At 41.7% G+C, this 21,237-nt stretch overlaps 3 protein-coding genes across 6 annotated transcripts in view; all 3 read left to right on the forward strand.

Moving 5' to 3' along the window:
* LOC127418788 (zinc finger protein OZF-like) overlaps nucleotides 1-11,368 on the forward strand; it is a 66,890-nt gene extending 55,522 nt beyond the window's left edge. For 2 of the 4 annotated variants that reach the window (XM_051659614.1, XM_051659611.1), the window contains exon 3: nucleotides 8,845-11,368. In XM_051659614.1, the coding sequence (XP_051515574.1) occupies nucleotides 8,845-10,376 (1,532 nt within the window). In that variant the 3' untranslated portion in view covers nucleotides 10,377-11,368. Of the gene's footprint in view, nucleotides 1-678; nucleotides 741-4,325; nucleotides 4,332-8,844 lie in introns of those variants that run through there. The other 2 variants (XM_051659612.1, XM_051659613.1) reach the window with 2 other exon arrangements.
* Nucleotides 1-21,237, forward strand: part of LOC127418537 (zinc finger protein 91-like) — a 275,803-nt gene that overhangs the window by 19,700 nt on the left and 234,866 nt on the right. The gene's annotated exons all lie outside the window — the stretch shown is intronic.
* On the forward strand, nucleotides 597-20,202 carry LOC127418803 (zinc finger protein 239-like). The gene is made up of 2 exons (XM_051659636.1): nucleotides 597-740; nucleotides 14,210-20,202. Exon 2 carries the CDS (start codon nucleotides 14,215-14,217, stop codon nucleotides 15,319-15,321), a length of 1,107 nt encoding a protein of 368 aa, XP_051515596.1. The 5' UTR covers nucleotides 597-740; nucleotides 14,210-14,214; the 3' UTR covers nucleotides 15,322-20,202.

Genomic DNA, 21,237 nt, shown 5'->3' on the forward strand with positions numbered 1-21,237 from the left:
CACACGCTTGTTTTGTTGATTTATTCTTTATTTTGTACATCTGTGTAGTTGAGATAATTTGTCTAAATCTATTGTTATAATAGAAAACATTCTTGTTGGCAGATTAATTCTGCCTGGCGCCCGAACATTTATTTAAACCCACGAACGCTACCGGTACAGAGTGGCGCCTAAACAGGGACTTGAATCTTTTTCATATGTGTGTAATTTAATTGTGTAATTATTTCTCCTGTATTTTGAAACTTGAAACTGGTTTATTTCAATGGCTGTAACTAAAATGTGTAAATACATAGCCTAATTAATGTGATGTTTGTGAAGGGTGAACATACGGTGTGGTGCAGAATTCTGGTGATATAATTTCATGATATTTAATGTACACATCTTGTGGGAATTTTTTTTTTTTTTTTTTTTTTTTTACAGCACTCAACTGTGATCTTGAACCAAAGTATATAGGTTATGTGACTATATACTTACGGATGGAAATTGTGTAATTTTGGAAATTTTGTTTTCATTTGAAAGAGATTGAAATTTTGTTTTCTTTTTGTTTTGCCCTCTTTCTATTTTTTTGGATATTGACATTTTGGCCACCTTCAGGACTGTACTCTATGGCACTGCTTGTGACTGGTGGAAGGTAGCGAGATCCAATGTAACAACATGGAAGGAGTTTGTGTCCACATTTTTCTCCGCTTTACTGTCAGAAGACTATGATGAATTGGCCGAGCGAGTGCGTACCAGAACTCAAGGTGAGAGACAAACTTTAAGGGACTTCGCTTTCACGTATAGAGCTCTCTGTAAGAGATGGAAACCTACTTTAATAGAAATAGAAATAGTCAAGTTGATTCTCAAAAACAAAGCCCTACCTTGCAAGTCAGCTCCGTAGCCGCGTTAACACTGTTGAGGAACTGGTGAGACTGGGACATCAGTTAGAAAATGATCATGAACAACAGCAACAATATGAATCCAAAATGAGTTCTAAAACCCATCAAACCATGCCACAAAGAACTACACCCAGCAGATCAACGGATAGACCTGTAGTGCAGTGTTGGCGATGTAAAGGATTTAATTCTCTGGGTAATTGCCCTCAGTTCACATCTTCACCTCCAACTCAGTCAAACCAAAAATTTTTCTACTGAGTCTGTAACATCCATAAATATTGCTCCCACTGTAAAAGCAAACATCCAAGCTAATGCTAGTGCCGATGGTTCCTCTGGGTCTGACAAAAAGGGGCTTCTGTTAGACCTAAGCCACACCGAGTTCAAGTATTCATAACCTTCAAAAACTTAAGTACTCTAGTTGATTCAGAAAAGCTTCCGTTTATTGTACTTGCGCCCTCTTTGCTTTTAGTTTAGGGTAATATTTTGTGCTATTTTCCAACTGGGCAACACTCAATATTTCTGCATTTCTCTGCTGGATGCCACTCAGGACCTATTGCATGCACAATCTTGTGAGTTGTGCACCTGTAACCTCTAGGCATCACTTGGAGTTCTCGCATCACTTGTACTAATGGAATTGGTCTTAAGAATGGGTGAAATTGTTTTTCCTGATTAAACCTTTCATCCCTACCTAACCTGTCGCAAATCACTCCATAAGGCTTATCTGAGTCCCATCTTACAGCATGAACCTGAACAGGTTTAAGCACATTCCATCTCCTCAAAAACTTAACATTTAACTATGTCCTGGTACCATTCGGAAGAGGGGTCATCTCTGGCTATTTTTAGAAAGGTAGCTCTGTACCACGGATTTAATCACTTTGTTTGAATCTAATTTGTCTTTAGCATGTGGTAGGAAGTAGGACATGACATGACGTGGGTCTGGTGCTCTAGGGTGCAACGGCAATTTCATAGCTTTGCCTCCTGTGATTACATAGGATTCCTCCTCTTCAGGAGTTGCTCTTTTACATCTTTCTGATGTAGTAACGGGGTTTCTGATGTAAAATGTATCTATTTTCAGGTTCAACAGGGATGTTACAGGCACTTTGATTTTTGTGTGGTAGCATCAAGGGAATCCTGCTGAAAGAGCTAAAATTAGCTTCAAATGCATTCACTCCTCCTTTGTTCGCCCACCGGCATTTCTGTAATAAAAGGGTACTCTCTGGAAAATTTAGGGAGCAGCCAAGCCAGTGGGTCACTGTATTGTTGTCGTCTAGTCGATAACATCTTTTTTTGCCAGTCGGATCTAGAAACGATTGGTACAATGCTGGATTTAAATTTAGACCCACTGAGGAATTTAGACATGGATATCTAAACCATGATGGACATATCGCAGTCCCAATTAGCTGTGAAGGCGTGGAGTTGCCTGGTCCAGAGAGAAATTTGGATCCACATCAAAAAACACAATGCGGGGCCTGGGTAGCTCAGAGAGTAAAGACACTGACTGCCACCCCTGGAGTCACGAGTTCGAATCCAGGGTGTGCTGAGTGACTCCAGCCAGGTCTCCTAAGCAACAAAATTGGCCCAGTTGCTAGGGAGGGTAGAGTCATATGGGGTAACCTCCTCGTGGTCGCTATAATGTGGTTCGCGCTCGGTGGGGCGCATGGTAAGTTGTGCGTGGATGCCGCGGAGAATAGCGTGAAGCCTTTTGTCTCCGTGATAACGCGCTCAACAAGCCACGTGATAAGATGCACAGATTGACTGTCTTAGACGTGGAGGCAACTGAGATTCATCCTCCGCCACCAGGATTGAGGCGAGTCAATACGCCACCATGAAGACTTAAAGTGCATTGGGAATTGGGCATTCCAAATTGGGGAGAAAATCAACAACAACAACAACAAAAAAAAAAACACAATGCAGTTATTATTACCAGCACCAGAGAGAGAGGAATAACCAATCTGATAAATACTCTTCTCACTTTCAGCATCCTTTCTCTGCGCACTTCTTCTTTCAGAAGGAGCAGCTTCAGCAAATCTTCTGGTCCAGCTATCTGTACTGACAAGAGACTGATTCCAGAATCCTATTAGTAACACACACGGGTACCCACCATTTACACGCTTAACACACTACACGTATAAGACACATGAATATGTTTTACATTCAAGGTTAGATTTATGAGGCAGAGTTGTTATGAGGTAGATTTAGGTTGTGACCTTTCTCAGTGGGTTTAACCTGTGACCAGTGTCTCCAGCCAGTCCCTATGATGCCTCTATCCAATAGAAAAGAGGTACTGGTTGTTAATAGTATTTGGTATGGTCTGTCAAATTTTGGACCCAAAGCAGAGACAGTTTCTCTTTGTAGTATTACCTCATCTCCTACTTCAGGTAAAACAGGTGAAATCTTTGGATCTTTTTTATCTTTTTCGGTTTGCCTTATACTGACACTAATCCTAATATCTTTTAGGCACTCATCAAGTGTCTTCAAATCATTTTGAAGTACATCCTTCAGTGGCCCTGAGGGGCCTTCGTACTGCAAAGGAGCATCCCAAGTTGGCGCTTGTACCTGCCTGTCATTATCTCAAAAGGGTTGATCTGAGTAGTTTTGTTAGGGCTGGCTCTCATGCTAAACAAAATCATGGACATGTCAGTGTGCCAACCCTTACCCCACTCCAGAACCTTCTTTTTTCAATGACGTTTTTAGAGTACGGTTCGTTCGTTCAACAGAACCACCAGACTGAGGTCTAAAGGCAATGTGAAAGCGTTGTGTGACTCCAATCAATTTCATCACATTTTTCATTACTTTTCCCATGAAGTGTGCCTTGATCAGAATCAATTTGCAAAAGCATTCTCCATCTAGAAAACACTTCATTCAGCAAATTTTTGGCAGTTGCATCTGCTGTGCAGTTTCTCAGTCGAAATGCTTCCACCCATCTGGAAAACAAATCAACAATCATTAAAATATATGTGAATCCTCCACTAGGGGGCAGAGGACCAATGAAGTCAATTTGTAAATGAGTCCAAGAACCCTGTGGTCTTGGAGCATGTGCTAAAATAATCTTTAATTTTGAAGGAGAATTGACCTTTAGACATACCAAACATCTCTTACAAAAATCAACACAAGCAGTTCTCATCTTTGGCCACCGCCATGTTTTTGAAATCTTTGAATGCACTTTCTCAGGACCTGCATGTGACAAATCATGATACAGAGACATTAATTCAGTGCGAGCAGAGGTAGGACACACAATTCTTTCATTGAATTTCCACAGTCCATCACAGTCTTTCTGTGCACATAATTTAGTCCATTGCTCTACCTCTTCTGCACCATCACTAGCATAAAGTTCAAAAATGTTTTTTCCACAATTCTCTCCCTCTTGGAGAATGAGAGATATAACACTTTTGGTGCTTTCTGTCTGTTTTGCAGCTTCTCTAGTGGCTTTATCAGCTGCCTGATTTCCTTTGGCTTCAGGTGAGTTGTCCATTGAGTGTCTTGTCACCTTGAAAACAGCTCCCTCCACGGGGAGAGAACAGGCTTCCATCAGTTCAGTCACCTGCTGTTGGTGAGAAATAGGTAATCCTGCAGTGGTTAGAAATTCTCTGCGTGTCCACACAGGACCAAAGTCATGTACAACACCATATGCATATCTGCTGTCTGTATACACATATACCCTTTTTTGTTTGGAAAAACTGTAAGGCTCGTGTCAGCGTAATCAGTTTTGCAACTTGAGCTCCTCCTCCTGAAAAAGACCCACAGTCAACAGTCTCGCCATGTGCATTCACGACGGCCCAGCCTGTAAAGCTCATTCCGTTATCATGGAAGCTGGAACCATCAACAAACAATTTCATGGCATTATCAAGAGGTTCTGTGTCCAAGAGACTTTTTGCATTCAGTTTGATTAACTGCACAGTTATGTGTGGCACCCTCATCTGGCAGTAATGACGCTGGGTTAATCTCGTTACCAGAGTCTATTTGAATTTCAACATTCTTGCTCAGCAGGGTGGCTTCCCACTTAGCACACCGCTGAATAGAAATCAAACCTAGGCATGTGTTTGTCAACAGTTTCAAAATTTGATGCTTGGTGTGTAAGATCACTTTCCCACTCAGCGTATTCACAAATCAACAAGCAGGGGTGTTGTCCTGCCATTGAAGCAGAAATAGGCGTGGAGTAATAGCCTACAATTCCGTAGGGCATCCTTCCTGGAACTCGCTGGCCCAGTGCTGCTGAATAAGACTTATTACCCTCCCAAGTCCACAAATGAAAAGGCTTGTTAACATCAACATGTCTTAAAGCTGGGGTGGAAGCAAGAGTCTCTTTGATACTAACAAAAATATCATCCATTTCCTCTGTCCATTCAGTCAGTTCAGAACCTGGTTTTCCTCCCTTCAAAACTTCAGTTAGAGGTTTAGAAAGTTTAATGTATTCTGATACATACATGTATCAGAATACATGGCGGCAGTAATTCAGAAGTCCCATTACTTGCCTTAGACCAGTAACAGTGTGTGGTTTTGGCAGTTCGTTAATGGCTTTGATTCTTTCTACCCGTGATTCGTCGACTGTGAACACCCACAATTTGGCCCAAATATGTTACTTTGCAGGGTCAGTTGAGCCTTTTTCAAATTCACTTTGAAGCCCCCATTTATGAGAGCTTTCAAAACAGTCTGTACAGCAGTCAGGTGTTTGAATTTGGTTGGGCTTGCAGTTAATATGTCATCAACATATTGCAATATCACAGAGCCATCTGATTCAATTGTCTTACAGGGTCAATAAATGAGGAGAGAGCCTGGTGAAACAGTGTTTGTGTGTTACAAAAACCCTGTGGTAAACGAGTCCACGTCCACTGATGCCCACTACATGTAAATGCAAAATTATCCTGATCTTCAGGTGCTAAGGGGCATGTCCAGAATCCATTAGAAATGTCCAGAGCAGTGAAATAGCAGGTCCTATCTCATGAAGAATAGTTGCAGGATTGGTCACTAGAGGGTGCACTTTGGTTGAGACAGCATTCAGCGCTGTGTAGTCAATAGTCAAACGCCAACTCCCGTCAGGCTTACTGACAGGCCACATTGGAGAGTTGGTGGGGGAGGTGCAATGTATAATAATCCCCCATTTATGCAGCTCTTTTACAACAGTCTCAGCTCCTTGGCGAGCATGTCTTTTGGCATCATGCATGGGCCCTGGTATGCTCAGGGGCTGATTTTTAGCAGCACCACAATCAAATGTGTCTTTTGCCAAACTTAAGGGAATTGAGAGAGTTCAGTCTCAGTGAGCTTAATGCTCTTGCGTCTACCTTCCCTTACCTCTCTTTTCTATCATTAGAGAGGTTTCTCCTCTGAGCTCTACATGCTTTCTTCGTATGGCCTAGTTTACTACAAACAACACATTTCATCGGTTTTGTAGTGCAAGAACTTCACCTTTTGTACCACATCAAGAACATACAATCATTTTTGATGGAGCCATTTCCCCTCCAGCAGCAGCAACAGATACATTGACTTGTTTTTCTTCTTTTCTAGCTTGTAGGCAGCTCCAGCGTACAGTACACCAATCGAGTAATGTGCTCCAGTCAGGAATTTGAACCGAACCACTAATGAGCAGGTCTCTGTATTCTTTGGTCAGACCACTAGTGGCAGACTCTATGGCTATGGCAGAGTCATAATCTTCTGATGCTTCGTTTGCAGAACAATAATTCTCGTAAGCATCACAAAACTGCTCTACATACTCATTTCTCATTTGCCCTTTGCTGAATTTAAATGACACTAGTCCAGGGGAATGATACCCACCCCAGGATTTTCTGAACTCCCCGCTTATACATTGTATAAGCTTCACAGTATTCTATCCAGTCAGTAGGCACTTGAATATCAACTGACTGAACCAACTGTAATTTACTCGGGGACATTAGACTTTCTACAATGGCCTGGACATCACATATGCCTAAATTTTGTTGCCTTGCCAGAGCTTCTTTTTTTGCCCACACAACTTTGTTTGGATTAAACAAAGTTATAGCGTGAAGCCTCCACACGCGCTATGTCTCCGCGGTAACGCGCTCAACAAGCCACGTGATGTGCGGATTGACGGTCTCAGATGCGGAGGCAACTGAGATTCGTCCTCCGCCACCTGGATTGAGGCGAGTCACTACGCCACCACGAGGACTTAGAGCGCATTGGGAATTGGGCGAGAAAAGGGGAGAAATGCACTTAAAGAAAAAGCTCGAAGAGCTCTATATGCTATTAAGAAAAAGTTCAATAATATTGAATTACCAATTCCAGTCTGGTGTAAAATCTTTGATAGTGTTATACAGCCCATAGCACTGTATGGAAGTGAGGTATGGCGTCCACTCAGTGATCAGAACTACACTAGATGGGACAAACATCCAACAGAAGCCCTACACACAGAATTCTGCTAATTAATTTTGAAATTACAAAGGAAAACACCCAATAATGCATGTAGGGCAGAATTAGGATGATTCCCATTGATCAGAGATCTTTTTTTGTATGTTAATAAAGTTTTGAATGCATTTAAAATCAAGTCCCACAAAATTGCTACATTTTAAAGGGCTACAAACCCAAGAACTGAACCCTGAAAAAAGTCCCCTTTAGTCAGCTGGTTCTGACACCAGGGGTGGACTGGGAAGAAAATTCGGCCTGGGATTTTACATAGAAACTGGCCCAAAAGTTGTTGGGGGGGGTTGCTTTCCTTTTCTGCATATCGCTGCCCCCTTCCGTGCATTGTGGCGTGTTGTGCATAAGACGCGTTTTCCATTTTGCGGTCGGCCCAACCGGAAAAGTCCCGGTTCTCCCAATGGCCAGTCCGTCACTGTCTGAGACTCACTAACCCAGTTAACACTACTAACACTAACCAGCCTCAGACCAGCACTGCTTTTCAACCAAACATCAGAATAAATCAGATCATCAAACAATCTTAAATCACCAATCTGGAACATTGGGATCAAGAAACTAAAACACAAAGCAAATTACAATTCTGTTGGACTCTAAAATCAAACTATGAATTGGTTTCTACTGACTGTCAGAGACAAAACAGAGACAGATCCTGACCAAGTATAGGCTCAGTGAGCACAGTCTAGCCACTGAGAGAGGCAGACACAGAAAAACATGGTTACCCAGAGAAGAAAGAGTATGTGCTTACTGTACGACAGGTGAGGTCAAGGCAGAGGTGCACTTTCTCCTTCACTGTCCAAAATTTAAAGAAACAAGGGACATTTATATGGATACATTTGCATAAAAACAGCATAAAAAACTTTACAACCATGACAGAACAAGAAAAAAATCAAAACAATACTTGGAGAGGGACACACAGCAGCACTGGCTGCAAGATACGTTTTAACATGTCACAGCCTTAGAGACAGTGGGTGAATATTTTTTATGTATATTACCCCAGTTTGTCACCCAATTGTTCACCACAGTGATCCTCAATACATGTATGTGTATGACTATACTGTATGTGTATACAGTATGTAAACATGTTAGTGATCTTCAGTTTTATGTCAACACTGATCTGCTGTTCAGGAATTTTATAATATGTTATGTTGTTTAACTTTCGTTAAATTATTGATTTTTTTTTTTTTTTAAATACAACCTCTGCTTTGTCAATATTGTAGTATTCAAAGTCATGCCAATAAAGCCATTTTGAATAGATAGATACTACAGACAGACAAACAGATAGAGAGAGACAGACAGATAGATGGATACTGTAGATAGATAGATTGATACTACAGACACTACAGATACTACATATGAATGTTGCATATATCAGTCAGTGACAATATAAGCAGTTTTTAATTAATTTACAATAATAAAAAAAAAAAATCATGGTAAATATTGAATCAGCATCGAATCTGGAGGCAATTCCCACCGCTTATAAATACTGGACATTTGTTGTGTTCTGCCATTAAATTGGGGTTAAATTTGATTTATTTTTATATTTTCCCTTTTTAATTGATTTGTCAATGTACTGTGTTCATTGTAGAGTTGATGAAAGAACAAGATGAACCTCTAGAGCTGAATGAAGTGGAGGAGGAACTTCAGGATCAGAAACATCATGATTTAACAACTGGAGAAAAATCTTTGAGTGACTCAAAGATTAAGAAGAATTTATCTCCAAAAAAAACTGGAAGTGTAGCCAAAAATAAATTCACCTGCACTCAATGTGGAAAGTGTTTCACATATAAAAGCCAGTTTAATACACACATGAGAGCTCATACAGGAGAGAGGCCTTACATGTGCCATTTGTGTGGAAAGAGTTTTCTTCTTAAATCACAGCTTAATGTGCACATGAGAGTTCATACAGGAGAGAGGCCTTACACGTGCCATCGGTGTGGGACAAGTTTTGCACATACACGAAATCTCAGATGTCATCTTCGCCGTCACTCTGAAGAAAGACCATTTCAATGTGACAAGTGCGGTAAAACATTCGTTTTGGCACAATACCTAAAAAATCATCTGAAAACTCACACAAACGAGAAGCCTTACAAATGTTTTTTTTGTGGAAAAAGTTTTTCATGCCTGTCCAATTTTAAAGAGCACCAGAAAATACATACTGGTGCGGGGGTTCATATGTGCTTTGAATGTGGGAAGATCTTTACTAATGCCAGCAACTTGAAACAGCACCAAATAATTCATACTGGAGAAAAACCATACAGGTGCTCACACTGTGGAGAGCATTTCACTCATTCACAACAACTGAAAATACATGAGAGAATTCATACTGGAGAAAACCCTTACAGGTGCTCACACTGTGGAAAGAGTTTCACTCGGTTAGAAGATCTGAAAAGGCACGAGAGAATTCATACTGGAGAGAAACCATTCAAGTGCTCACACTGTGAAAAGAGTTTCACTCAGTCAGAAAACCTGAAAAGGCACGAGAGAATTCATACTGAAAAAAAACCTTTCAAGTGCTCACACTGTGAAAAGAGTTTCACTGTGTCACAAAACCTGAAAAGACACGAGAGAATTCATACTGGAGAAAAACCATTCAAGTGCTCACACTGTGGAAAGAGTTTCACTCAGATAGAAGAACTGAAAAGGCACGAGAGAATTCATACTGGTGAAAAACCTTACAAGTGCTCACACTGTGAGAAGGGTTTCACTCAGTCACAACACCTAAAAACACATGAGAGAATTCATACTGGAGAGAAACCATACAAGTGTTCACACTGTGGAAAGAGTTTTACTCAGATAAAAGACCTGAAAAGGCATGAGAGAATTCATACTGGAGAAAAACCTTACAAGTGCTCACACTGTGAAAAGAGTTTCACTGTGTCACAAAACCTGAAAACACACGAGAGAATTCATACTGGAGAGAAACCATACAAGTGCTCACACTGTGGAAAGAGTTTCAGTCAGATAAAACACCTGAAAAGGCATGAGAGAATCCATACTGGAGAAAAACCTTACAAGTGTTCATATTGTGGAAAGAGTTTCACTCGGTTAGAAAACATGAAAACACACGAGAGAATTCATACTGGAAAGAAACGATTCAAACTGTGTTCAAACTGTTGAAGGGGTGGATTTTTGAAATCCTTTTGTATTTGCAAGTTCTACCCTATCTTTTATCATCCTCATATATATTTTTATTATATTAATACATTTTCTGTTTTTCTTTTACTGTAATATGCAAGTAACATATATTTGAGGGGTGAATGGAAGGTCTGATTTGGATGCCAAAAATACAATAAAAGGGATTATTTATTTAGCCTGGCTCCCAGAGAATATGCATTTATATTGTACTGTCTTTGTTTACAAACATATATATCTGTTATAAGAAGACAAACATTATGGTCTTTCAGAAAAAGCCCAGATGTCAGGAACACAGATACCAGTTCTCTCTAGGTAGCACCGCACTAGAGCACAAGATGCAGTATATGTACCTTGGCCTGATTATCACTGCATCAGGGAGCTTCAGTAAGGCAGTGAATGCACTTAAAGAAAAAGCTCGAAGAGCTCTATGTACTATAATATTGAATTACCTGTTTGTCACCCAATTGTTCACCACAGTGATTCTCAATACATGTATGTGTATGACTATGTGTATACAGTATGTAAACATGTTAGTGATCTTCAGTTTTATGTCAACACTGTGATCTTCTGCCATTCAGGAATTGTATAATATGTTATGTTTAACTTTCATGAAATTATTGTTTTATTTTTATTTTTTAAAATACAACCTCTGCTTTGGCAATATTATATTATTCACAGTCATGCCAATAAAGCCATTTTAGACAGATAGATACTTCAGACAGAGATACAGTTGTGCTCAAATGTTTGCATACCCTGGCAGAAATTGTAAAATTTTGGCATTGATTTTGAAAATATGACTGATCATGCAAAAAAGCTGTCTTTTATTTAATGATAGTGATCATATGAAGCCATTTATTATCACATAGTTGTTTGGCTCCTTTTTAAATCATAATGACAACAGAAATCACCCAAATGGCCCTGATCAAAAGTTTACATACCCTTGAATGTTTGGCCTTGTTACAGACACACAAGGTGACACACACAGGTTTAAATGGTAATTAAAGGTTAATTTCCCACACCTGAGCAATGGGGAGCAGAAAAGAACTGTCAAAAGACCTGTGTAACAAGGTAATGGAACTTTATAAAGATGGAAAAGGTTATAAAAAGATATCCAAAGCCTTGAAAATGCCCATCAGTACTGTTCAATCACTTATTAAGAAGTGGAAAATTCGGGGATCTCTTGATACCAAGCCACGGTCAGGTAGACCAAGAAAGATTTCAGCCACAACTGCCAGAAGAATTGTTCAGGATACAAAGAAAAACCCACAGGTAACCTCAGTAGAAATACAGGCTGCTCTGGAAAAAGATGGTGTGGTTGTTTCAAGGAGCACAATACGACTATACTTGAACAAAAATGAGCTGCATGGTCAAGTTGCCAGAAAGAAGCCTTTACTGCGCCAATGCCACAAAAAAGCCCGGTTACAATATGCCCGACAACACCTTGACACGCCTCACAGCTTCTGGCACACTGTCATTTGGAGTGATGAGACCAAAATAGAGCTTTTTGGTCACAACCAAAAGCGCTATGTTTGGAGAGGGCTCACCAAGTATTGTGCTCCTTGAAACAACCACACCGTCTTTTTCCAGAGCAGCCTGTATTTCTCCTGAGGTTACCTGTGGGTTTTTCTTTGTATCCCGAACAATTCTTCTGGCAGTTGTGGCTGAAATCTTTCTTGGTCTTCCTGACCTTGGCTTGGTATCAAGAGATCCCCAAATTTTCCACTTCTTAATAAGTGATTGAACAGTACTGACCTGCATTTTCAAGGCTTTGGATATCTTTTTATATCCTTTTCCATCTTTATAAAGTTCTATTACCTTGTTATGCAGGTCTTTTGACAGTTCTTTTCTGCTCCCCATGGCTCAGCATCTAGCCTGCTCAGTGCATCCACGTGAGAGCTAACAAACTCATTGACTATTTATACATAGACACTAACTGCAATTTAAAAAGCCACAGGTGTGGGAAATTAACCTTTAATTGCCATTTAAATTTGTGTGTGTCACCTTGTGTGTCTGTAACAAGGCCAAACATTCAAGGGTATGTAAACTTTTGATCAGGGCCATTTGGGTGATTTCTGTTATCATTATGATTTAAAAAGTTGCCAAACAACTATGTGATGATAAATGGCTTCAAATGATCACTATCCTTAAATAAAAGACAGTTTTTTTGCATGATCAGTCATATTTTCAAAATCAATGCCAAAATTTCACAATTTCTGTCAAGGTATGCAAACTTTTGAGCACAACTGTAGATAGATAGATAGATAGATACTACAGATAGATAGATAGATACTGTAGACAGACAGACAGATAGATACTGTAGACAGATAGATTGATACTACAGACAGACATATAGATATTACAGACAGACAGAAAGATAGATACTGTAGACAGACAGACATATATACTACAGACAGATAGATACAGACAGACAGATAAATAGAGACAGACAGATAGATAGATACTGTAGACAGACAGACATATATACTACAGACAAATAGATAAAGACAGATAGATACTACAGATAGATAGACAGATAGATAGATACTGTAGACAGACAGACAGATAGATAGTCTTTCTCGTTTAAACTTTTTTATGCGTTTTAATGTTTTATGCGATGAGGTTATAATTATTTAGTCTGTTTATTTACAATCACAGTTTGTTTTGTTAATGTAAAATGCCATCGTGTTACCACAATAATAGACTGGTGTACAACGTCTCATTAAAACGGACCCATGCATCAGAACCACGACAGACGCGCATGTGCTCATGATATTTAAAGTGCTCACATGTTTCATTCTCTTTCTCTCTCTTCAACAGTTCCCTGTTACTTTTAACTGTCTTGTCTGATGATATAATGGCTAATATCAATAAAGCATCTATCACATACTGTCCATAAGTATGTTGATATGTCATTTAGACAGAAGTAATTACTCAGTAACAAGAATCTCAAAACTTGAGCAAATCCAGAATTTTCTTCTGGTGGAGTGCTCATGTATCTTTTTCCTAAGCATGTATTTTATCAGCCTGGATCAATACTCAGTTTCTTTGACTCATGAATGTTGCATATATCAGTCTGTGACAATATAAGCAGGCGATACGGGCCATGTAAACTGAAAGCTGTCAGGAGATTGCTGCTCGATAGATTCGCACAAGCGCTTGAGAGCAACTTCAAAGTAGAAGCACTTTACATGTGCTACTGTAAATGTTAATGTCATGTTCATGGTGCACTGTATGTTCAATTAGTTTGATTCTGTCTTCTGTGAGAAAATGTGATTGCTAATGCACACATACCATAACTGTTAATTACTATTGTTATTGCCCTTTTCCTTATATATTAAAAAAAATTTATGTGCAAATAAAATTTTATTACTAAAGTAGAATAAACTGCTGTCTTCCATTTAAAACACGCAAAATCATTTATCTCATGAAAACTGTGCAATTTTTAGTACATAAAGTACTAAATAAAAGTAATCTTTTTTAGCAATTTGATGTAAATGTTATTTATTATATTAAGATGTGTTAGATCATCATTATATCAGCCTGTCGGGTCACACTTCTCTCTGAATATCGCCACTGGCCATTAAAAAAAACATTTTGGTCGACCACTTGTTAACACAGCTAATATATCAATTTACAATTATAAAAAAATAAAATAATGATAAATATTGAATCGGCATCGAATCAGGAGGCAATTCCCACCCCTTATAAATACTGGATGTTTGTTGTGTTCTGCCATTTAATTGGGGTTAAATTTGATTTATTTTTATATTTTTGCTTTTTAATTGATTTTTGTCAATTTACTGTGTTCATTTTAGAGCTGATGAAAGAACAAGATGAACCTCTAGAGCTGAATGAAGTGGAGGAAGAACTTCAGGATCAGAAACATCATGATTTAACAATTGGAGAAAAATCTTTGAGTGACTCAAAGACTAAGAAGAATTTATCTCCAAAAAAGCCTCAAAGAAGAGCAGCCAAAAATAATTTCACCTGCACTCAATGTGGAAAGAGTTTCACATATAAAAGCCAGTTTAATACACACATGAGAGCTCATACAGGAGAGAGGCCTTACACGTGCCATCAGTGTGGGACAAGTTTTGCACATAAACGAAATCTCAGATGTCATCTTCGCCGTCACTCAGGAGAAAGACCATTTCAATGTGACAAGTGCGGTAAAACATTTGTTTTGGCACAATACCTAAAAAATCATCTGAAAACTCACACAAACGAGAAGCCTTACAAATGTTTTTTTTGTGGAAAAAGTTTTTCATGCCTGTCCAATTTTAAAAAGCACCAGAAACTACATACTGGTGCAGGGGTTCATATGTGCTTTGAATGTGGGAAGATCTTTACTAATGCCAGCAACTTGAAACAGCACCAAAGAATTCATACTGGAGAAAAACCTTACAAGTGCTCACACTGTGGAGAGCATTTCACTCATTCACAACAACTGAAAATACATGTGAGAATTCATACTGGAGAAACCCCTTACAGGTGCTCACACTGTGGAAAGAGTTTCACTCGGTTAGAAGACCTGAAAATACACAAGAGAATTCATACTGGAGAAAAACCATTCAAGTGCTCACACTGTGGAAAGCATTTCACTCAGTCAGAAAACCTGAAAAGGCACGAGAGAATCCATACTGGAGAAAAACCATTCAAGTGCTCACACTGTGAAAAGAGTTTCACTCAGTCAGAAAACCTGAAAAGGCATGAGAGAATCCATACTGGAGAAAAACCATTCAAGTGCTCACACTGTGGAAAGAGTTTCACTCAGTCAGAAAACCTGAGAAGGCACGAGAGAATTCATACTGGAGAAAAACCTTACAAGTGCTCTCACTGTGAAAAGAGTTTCACTCTGTCACAACACCTGAAAATACACGAGAGAATTCATACTGGAGAGAAACCTTTCAAGTCTTCAAACTGTTGAAGGGGTGGGTTTTTGAAATCCTTTTCGAATTTGCAAGTTCTACCCTATCTTTTATCATCCTCATTTATATTTTTATTATATGAATACATTTTTTGTTTTTCTTTTACTGTAAGATGCAAGTAACATATACACTATATGGCCAAAAGTTTGTGGACACCATATGTGCTTGATGAACATTTGATTTCAAAACCTTAGGCATCAATTTCCCCCTTTGCTGTAATAACAGCTTCCACTCTTTTGGGAAGGCTTTCCACTATACTGTATGTAGTAACATGGCTGCAGGGATTTGCTCTCATTCAGACACAAGGCTATCAGTGAGGTCAGGAACTGATGTTGGTCGATGGGGCCTGACTTACAGTTGCTGTTCCAATTCACCCCAAAAGTGATCAGTGGGGTTCAGGTCTGGGCTTTGTGCAGGCCAGTCAATTTCTTCCATGCCAGACACAGTAAACCATTTCTTTATGGACCTCACTTTGTTCACAGGGGCATTGTCATGCTGGAACAGAAAAGAGCTATCCCCAAACAGTTGCCACAAATTTGGAAGCACACAAAGCCCAAGCCATTTCATAAAGAAACATTAAGATTTTTCTTTACTGGATTTAATGGAGTAACAAATTCTTTAATTAGAAGGGGGTGTCCACAAACTTTTGGCCATATAGTATATTTGAGTGACTGGAAGGTCTGATTTGGATGCCAAAAATACAATAAAAGGGATTAATTATTTAGCCTGGCTCCCAGAGTATATGCCTTTATATTGTACTGCATTTATTTACAAACATATATATCTGTTATAATTATTACATAAGTAATCAACTATTCTATAACCACGTGATTCTGTTTTATACAATAATTATTAATTGTATGAGTGAGAGATGTGATTTTATGTTCCCTATCTGTCACTCACTCGATGTTGTGTTGATGTAGTGACACTTGGGGTCACTCTTGGGAGCCCCAAACACCTCTGCTTTTTGAAAAAAGGCCAATGGGAATTGGCGAGTGGAATTTGCATGCCACTCCCCCAGACATATGGGTATAAAAGGAGCTGGTATGCAACCACTCATTCAGATTTTCTCTTTGGAGCCGAGCGGTTGTGTTCAGCGAGCTGAATTACTCTGCCGATCCATTCACGTCGAAAAGCTGTTGGATTTATGGCGCATTACAGCGGCTTCTCCCCCTCTTGCACTGGTGAAGTGCAGAGAACACCCTGGGCGCTTCAGCAGCTAAAAGAGTATATTCTTCCTACTGAAAGAGTATATTTTCCCTTCTAAAAGAATGGCATTAATGGAGAGCGTCTTTTTAAAGATGCCTCTCCGTTTGTGTGTATTTCCTGGTTGCGGTTGTTACCTCTCCGCTTCTGAAGGCCATGATCGCGGTCATACGTGCTTGGGCGCTGCCCACACAGAGACAGCATTCGTGGACGGGTCATGCGAGAGCGTGATCATGGCAACGTTGCGGTTGTGGCTTTGCCCAGCAGTTCTCGGCAGTGAAGCAGCAGATGGAGTCTATTCAACACATCCTGCCCCAGCGTAGGTCAAGACCCTGGTGGTCCAGGAACACCACCTTTGGCTCAACCTGGTCGACATGAGAGAGGCTGACAAGGCACAGTTCTTTGACGCCCCCATCTCCCAGGTTGGCCTGTTCGGCGACACCATCGAGGGCTTTGCCCAGCAGTTCTCGGCGGTGAAGCAACAGATGGAGGCTATTCAACACATCCTGCCCCGGTGCGGCTCAAGACCCCGCACCCCGTCTGCTTGTCACCAAGGGCGTCCTCCTGCAGCAACAGCACCAGCTCCGCCACAGCCCGCCCCCATGGCCCGGCCCTGGCGTGGAGCCCACCACAGGAAGCAGATGCCACGCGTCTCACGGCTGGCCGCCAAGAACACTAGGAAGGCTTCAAAGAGGCTTCGAAGCACCCCTGAGATGGGCGATCCAGGGAGAAGGAAAGTCAGTGACAGTCGGTCAGAGCGCGCACAGTCAGTGCTGAACTGTCTGAAGGTCATTCAGATGGAAGACAGCGGTTCCACTGAAACTTTTTCAGAGGCTCCTGGAGCATATGGCATCCTCAGCGGTGGCCACACCACTTGGGTTGATGCATATGAGATCGCTTCAGCACTGGCTTCAGACTCGAGTCCCAAAATGGGCATGGTGCCGCGGGACACATCGCGTGGTCGTCACGCTGATCTGTCGACGCCTCTTCAGCCCTTGGACCGACCTGACATTTCTATGGGCAGGGGTTCCCTTAGAACAGGTCTCCAGGCGTCGTGGTTATGACGGTCGCCTCCAAGACGGGCTGGGATGCCGTATGCAATGGGCACGCAGCCGCCGGCTCCTGGACTGGCCCGCGGCTACGTTGGCACATTAACTGCTTTGAGTTGTTGGCAGTACTGCTCGCCCTGCGGAGACTTCGGCTGTTGATCCAGGGCAAGCATGTGTTGGTTCGGACAGACAACACGGCAACGGTGGCATACATCAACCGCCAAGGCGGCCTACACTCCCGTTGCTTGTCACAACTCGCCCGCCATCTCCTCTGGAGTCAGCAGCACCTCAAGTCACTGCGAGCCACTCACATCACTCAACACCGCAGTGGACGCGCTGTCACAACAGGTTATGCTCAGCAGAGCGTGGAGACTCCACCCCCAGGTGGTCCAGCTGATTTGGAGTCAGTTCGGTCGAGCACAGGTAGATCTGTTTGCTTCCCGGGATCCTCCCACTGCCCGCTTTGGTAAGCCCTGACCGAGGCACCCCTCGGTATAGATGCGCTGGCACACAGCTGGCCCAGGGGCGAGGTCAGGGAGGATGAGGAGCAGGACGTCCTGGTAGCCCACACAGACATGGTTCTCGGACCTCACGCTCCTCGTAGGCGGCTGTCCCCCTCCACCTTGAAGGTGTATGTAGCCGCCATTTTGGCACATCACGATGCAGTTGATGGTAAGTATTTGGGGAAGCACGACTTGATCAACAGATTCCTGAGAGGCGCTAGGAGGTTGAGTCCCCCCAGACTGCGCCTCATTCCCTCATAGGATCTCTCTGTACTCCTTCGGGGACTACAGGGAGCTCCGTTCGAGCCGTTGGAGTCAGCTGAGTTAAAGGCACTCTCTGAAGACTGCCCTCTTGACTGCGCTCACTTCTATCAAGAGGGTAGGGGACCTGCAGGCGTTCTCTGTCAATGAAACGTGGAGTTCAGTCCGGGCTACTCTCACGTGATCCTGAGACCCCGACCGGGCTATGTGCCCAAGGTTCCCACAACCCCATTTAGGGATCAGGTGGTGAACTTGCAAGCGCTACCCCAGGAGGAGGCAAACCCAGCCTTGGCGATGCTGTGTCCAGTGCGCGCTTTACGCATATATTTGGATCGCACGCAGAGCTTTAGAAACTCAGAGCAGCTCTTTGTCTGCTTTGGCGGACAGCAGAAAGGAAGTGCTGTCTCCAAACATCGCCCATTGGGTCATTGACGCCATCATGATGGCATATCACGCTCAGCATGTGCCGCCCCCCGCGGGGCTATGAGCCCATTCTACCAGGGGTGTGGCGGCCTCCTGGGCCCTGACCAATGGCGCCTCTCTAGCAGACATCTGCAGAGCAGCAGGCTGGGCAACACCCAACACCTTTGCGAGGTTCTACAATCTCCGGGTTGAGTCAGTTTCGTCCCATGTTTTGACTCCCAGTAGTGTTCACAAAGTGGTGATCCCTGGATGACTTTCCTCCTTAGTCCTGTGGCAGATGAGTTTGCAGAGAAACTCGCTGCTGGCCCAGTACATGTGTTAATTAGGCCCTGTACTGGGATAGGTGCTCCACATGTGCTGGTTCCCCGTAGGTGACCCCATGTGAAATCTTCCGCTAAATCATTTCCCTGTCGGTATACTGCATCTTCCTTGGGCAGAGGCCCCTCTGCCCCCAGTCACCATGTTTGTAGAAACTCCTCCCCCCTCGGGTAGGACCTACCATGTGACTTCTCCACATGACATACTTCCGACAAGACTCGGTAAGACCATGTGACATATTTCCACTCAAAATATGTCCTGGTTACTTTCGTAACCTTCGTTCCCTGATGGAGGGAACGAGACGTTGTGTCCCTCTTGCCACAACACTGAACTACACGCTGAAATGGCCGGGACCTTGTCTCGGTTCCTTAGCACAAAACCTGAATGAGTGGTTGCATACCAGCTCCTTTTATACCCATATGTCCGTTGGATTGGCATGCAAATTCCACTCGCCAATTCCCATTGGTCTTTTTTCAAAAAGCAGACGTGTTTGGGGCTCCCAAGAGTGACCCCTAGTGTCACTACATCGACACAACATCTCGTTCCCTCCATCAGGGAACGGAGGTTATGAAAGTAACCAGAACGTTCTTTAATGTGATATTGTACTAAGTTTTGTTTGGCCTTGTGTATGTTTTCTGTGTTTTCTCTCTACTTGCTCACTGTACTAAGATTCCACAGGTAGCAGAGGATCTGAATTCCATAAAAGATAAGGTCAATGTTTGGACTTTGTTTATAGTGACCTATGTGACTGCTATAGTCAAAACCCTCAAGAAATTTTTATTGCATTTTTTTGATAACTTCTGGATTGAGTTATTATGGCTTCAAAGTTAATGTGTGCACGAAGGTGGAAGTAGCCATATTTGTAAAATGCTAAGATGTTTGAAGTCAGTGGCCTATCAGACTCTCAGCAAATGATGTACTGCTATACCTCTAAATTCAATTTGCATATTACTATAATTGCTTGTGACTGTTTTTGACTGGGTGGCTTATTCTTGCTTATTCTGCTTCCTCTTTTTCTTCTGTTTCTTCTGTATTGTTGTACCAGTTTATTTCATTGACTTGTGATGGAGTTGGAATGCAGAGAACAATAAGTAAACTCTCTCTCTCAATTAATTTCAAACATGAGTCTGAGTTTTTATTTCCCAGAATATTCATATTTGGGACCAACTTTTTATCCCCAACACTGTGGAAAGAGTTTCAGTCAGTTAGAAAACATGAAAACACACGAGATAATTCATACTTGAGAGAAACCATACAAGTTTCAGTGCAGCAAAAAAAGTTTTGCCCAAGTAGTTACAGTGAGAAGAAAACATCTTCATGTCTAACAATATAGAGAAAATAGTTTGAAATTCAGATAAATCCGAAGATGGAATTTCTTCCGAAAGGGCAGCATCATCTAAAGCACTATTGGGACAGGACTAGTTTTCCATGAAGAGGTTGGGGAAATTTCTGACTGACCCCGTTTACACCTGGTATTACGATGTGATTTTGGTGATCCGATCACATGTGAGCAGTGCAAAATACAGGTCTAAATGGGGTCTAAATTGTTTTGTGATCGGAGCAAAAAAACATATATGAATGTGGTCAAAAACGCATATTACCGGACGCCATGCAAGGAGCAGATGTGTGAGCGACGTGCTCTGTGCACTTTGCTGAATTTTCGATTATTTTCATATTATAATCTGGTGAAATTTGATACAACCAGTTACACATTTGCCCTTTGTTGCAAAACATGGCAAAGAAGTCAAAATCCTCGGGCTCTGGAGACATTAAAAGACACTTACGTGTGCAGGATGAAAGCCCTGACATACCTACACACCGGGGACTCAATTTGGATGGCGCGGCGGGAGAGGTGATCCAGCGTCAGTTGTCCAACATGTCGGTGATGTTGACGAACATTCTTGCTGACTTGGAGGATCTCGCTGTAATACGTTGATCAATTACGGCAATGGAAATAAAATTCTCCGAGTTAGGTACAAGAGTGACTGATGTTGAAAAACAAATTGATTTTTTGGAATCTTCGGAGAGGGAATTAACCGCTAATCCACCCGTGACCAAAGTTGATCTGGAACATCTCCTTGAAAAGCTTGAAGATCTTGAAAATAGAAGCCGCAGGAATAACGTTCGAATTGTTGGAATTCCTGAGCATGAGGAG

The sequence above is a fragment of the Myxocyprinus asiaticus genome, chromosome 28 (genome assembly GCF_019703515.2).
Source record: "Myxocyprinus asiaticus isolate MX2 ecotype Aquarium Trade chromosome 28, UBuf_Myxa_2, whole genome shotgun sequence".
NCBI lineage: Eukaryota > Metazoa > Chordata > Actinopteri > Cypriniformes > Catostomidae > Myxocyprinus > Myxocyprinus asiaticus.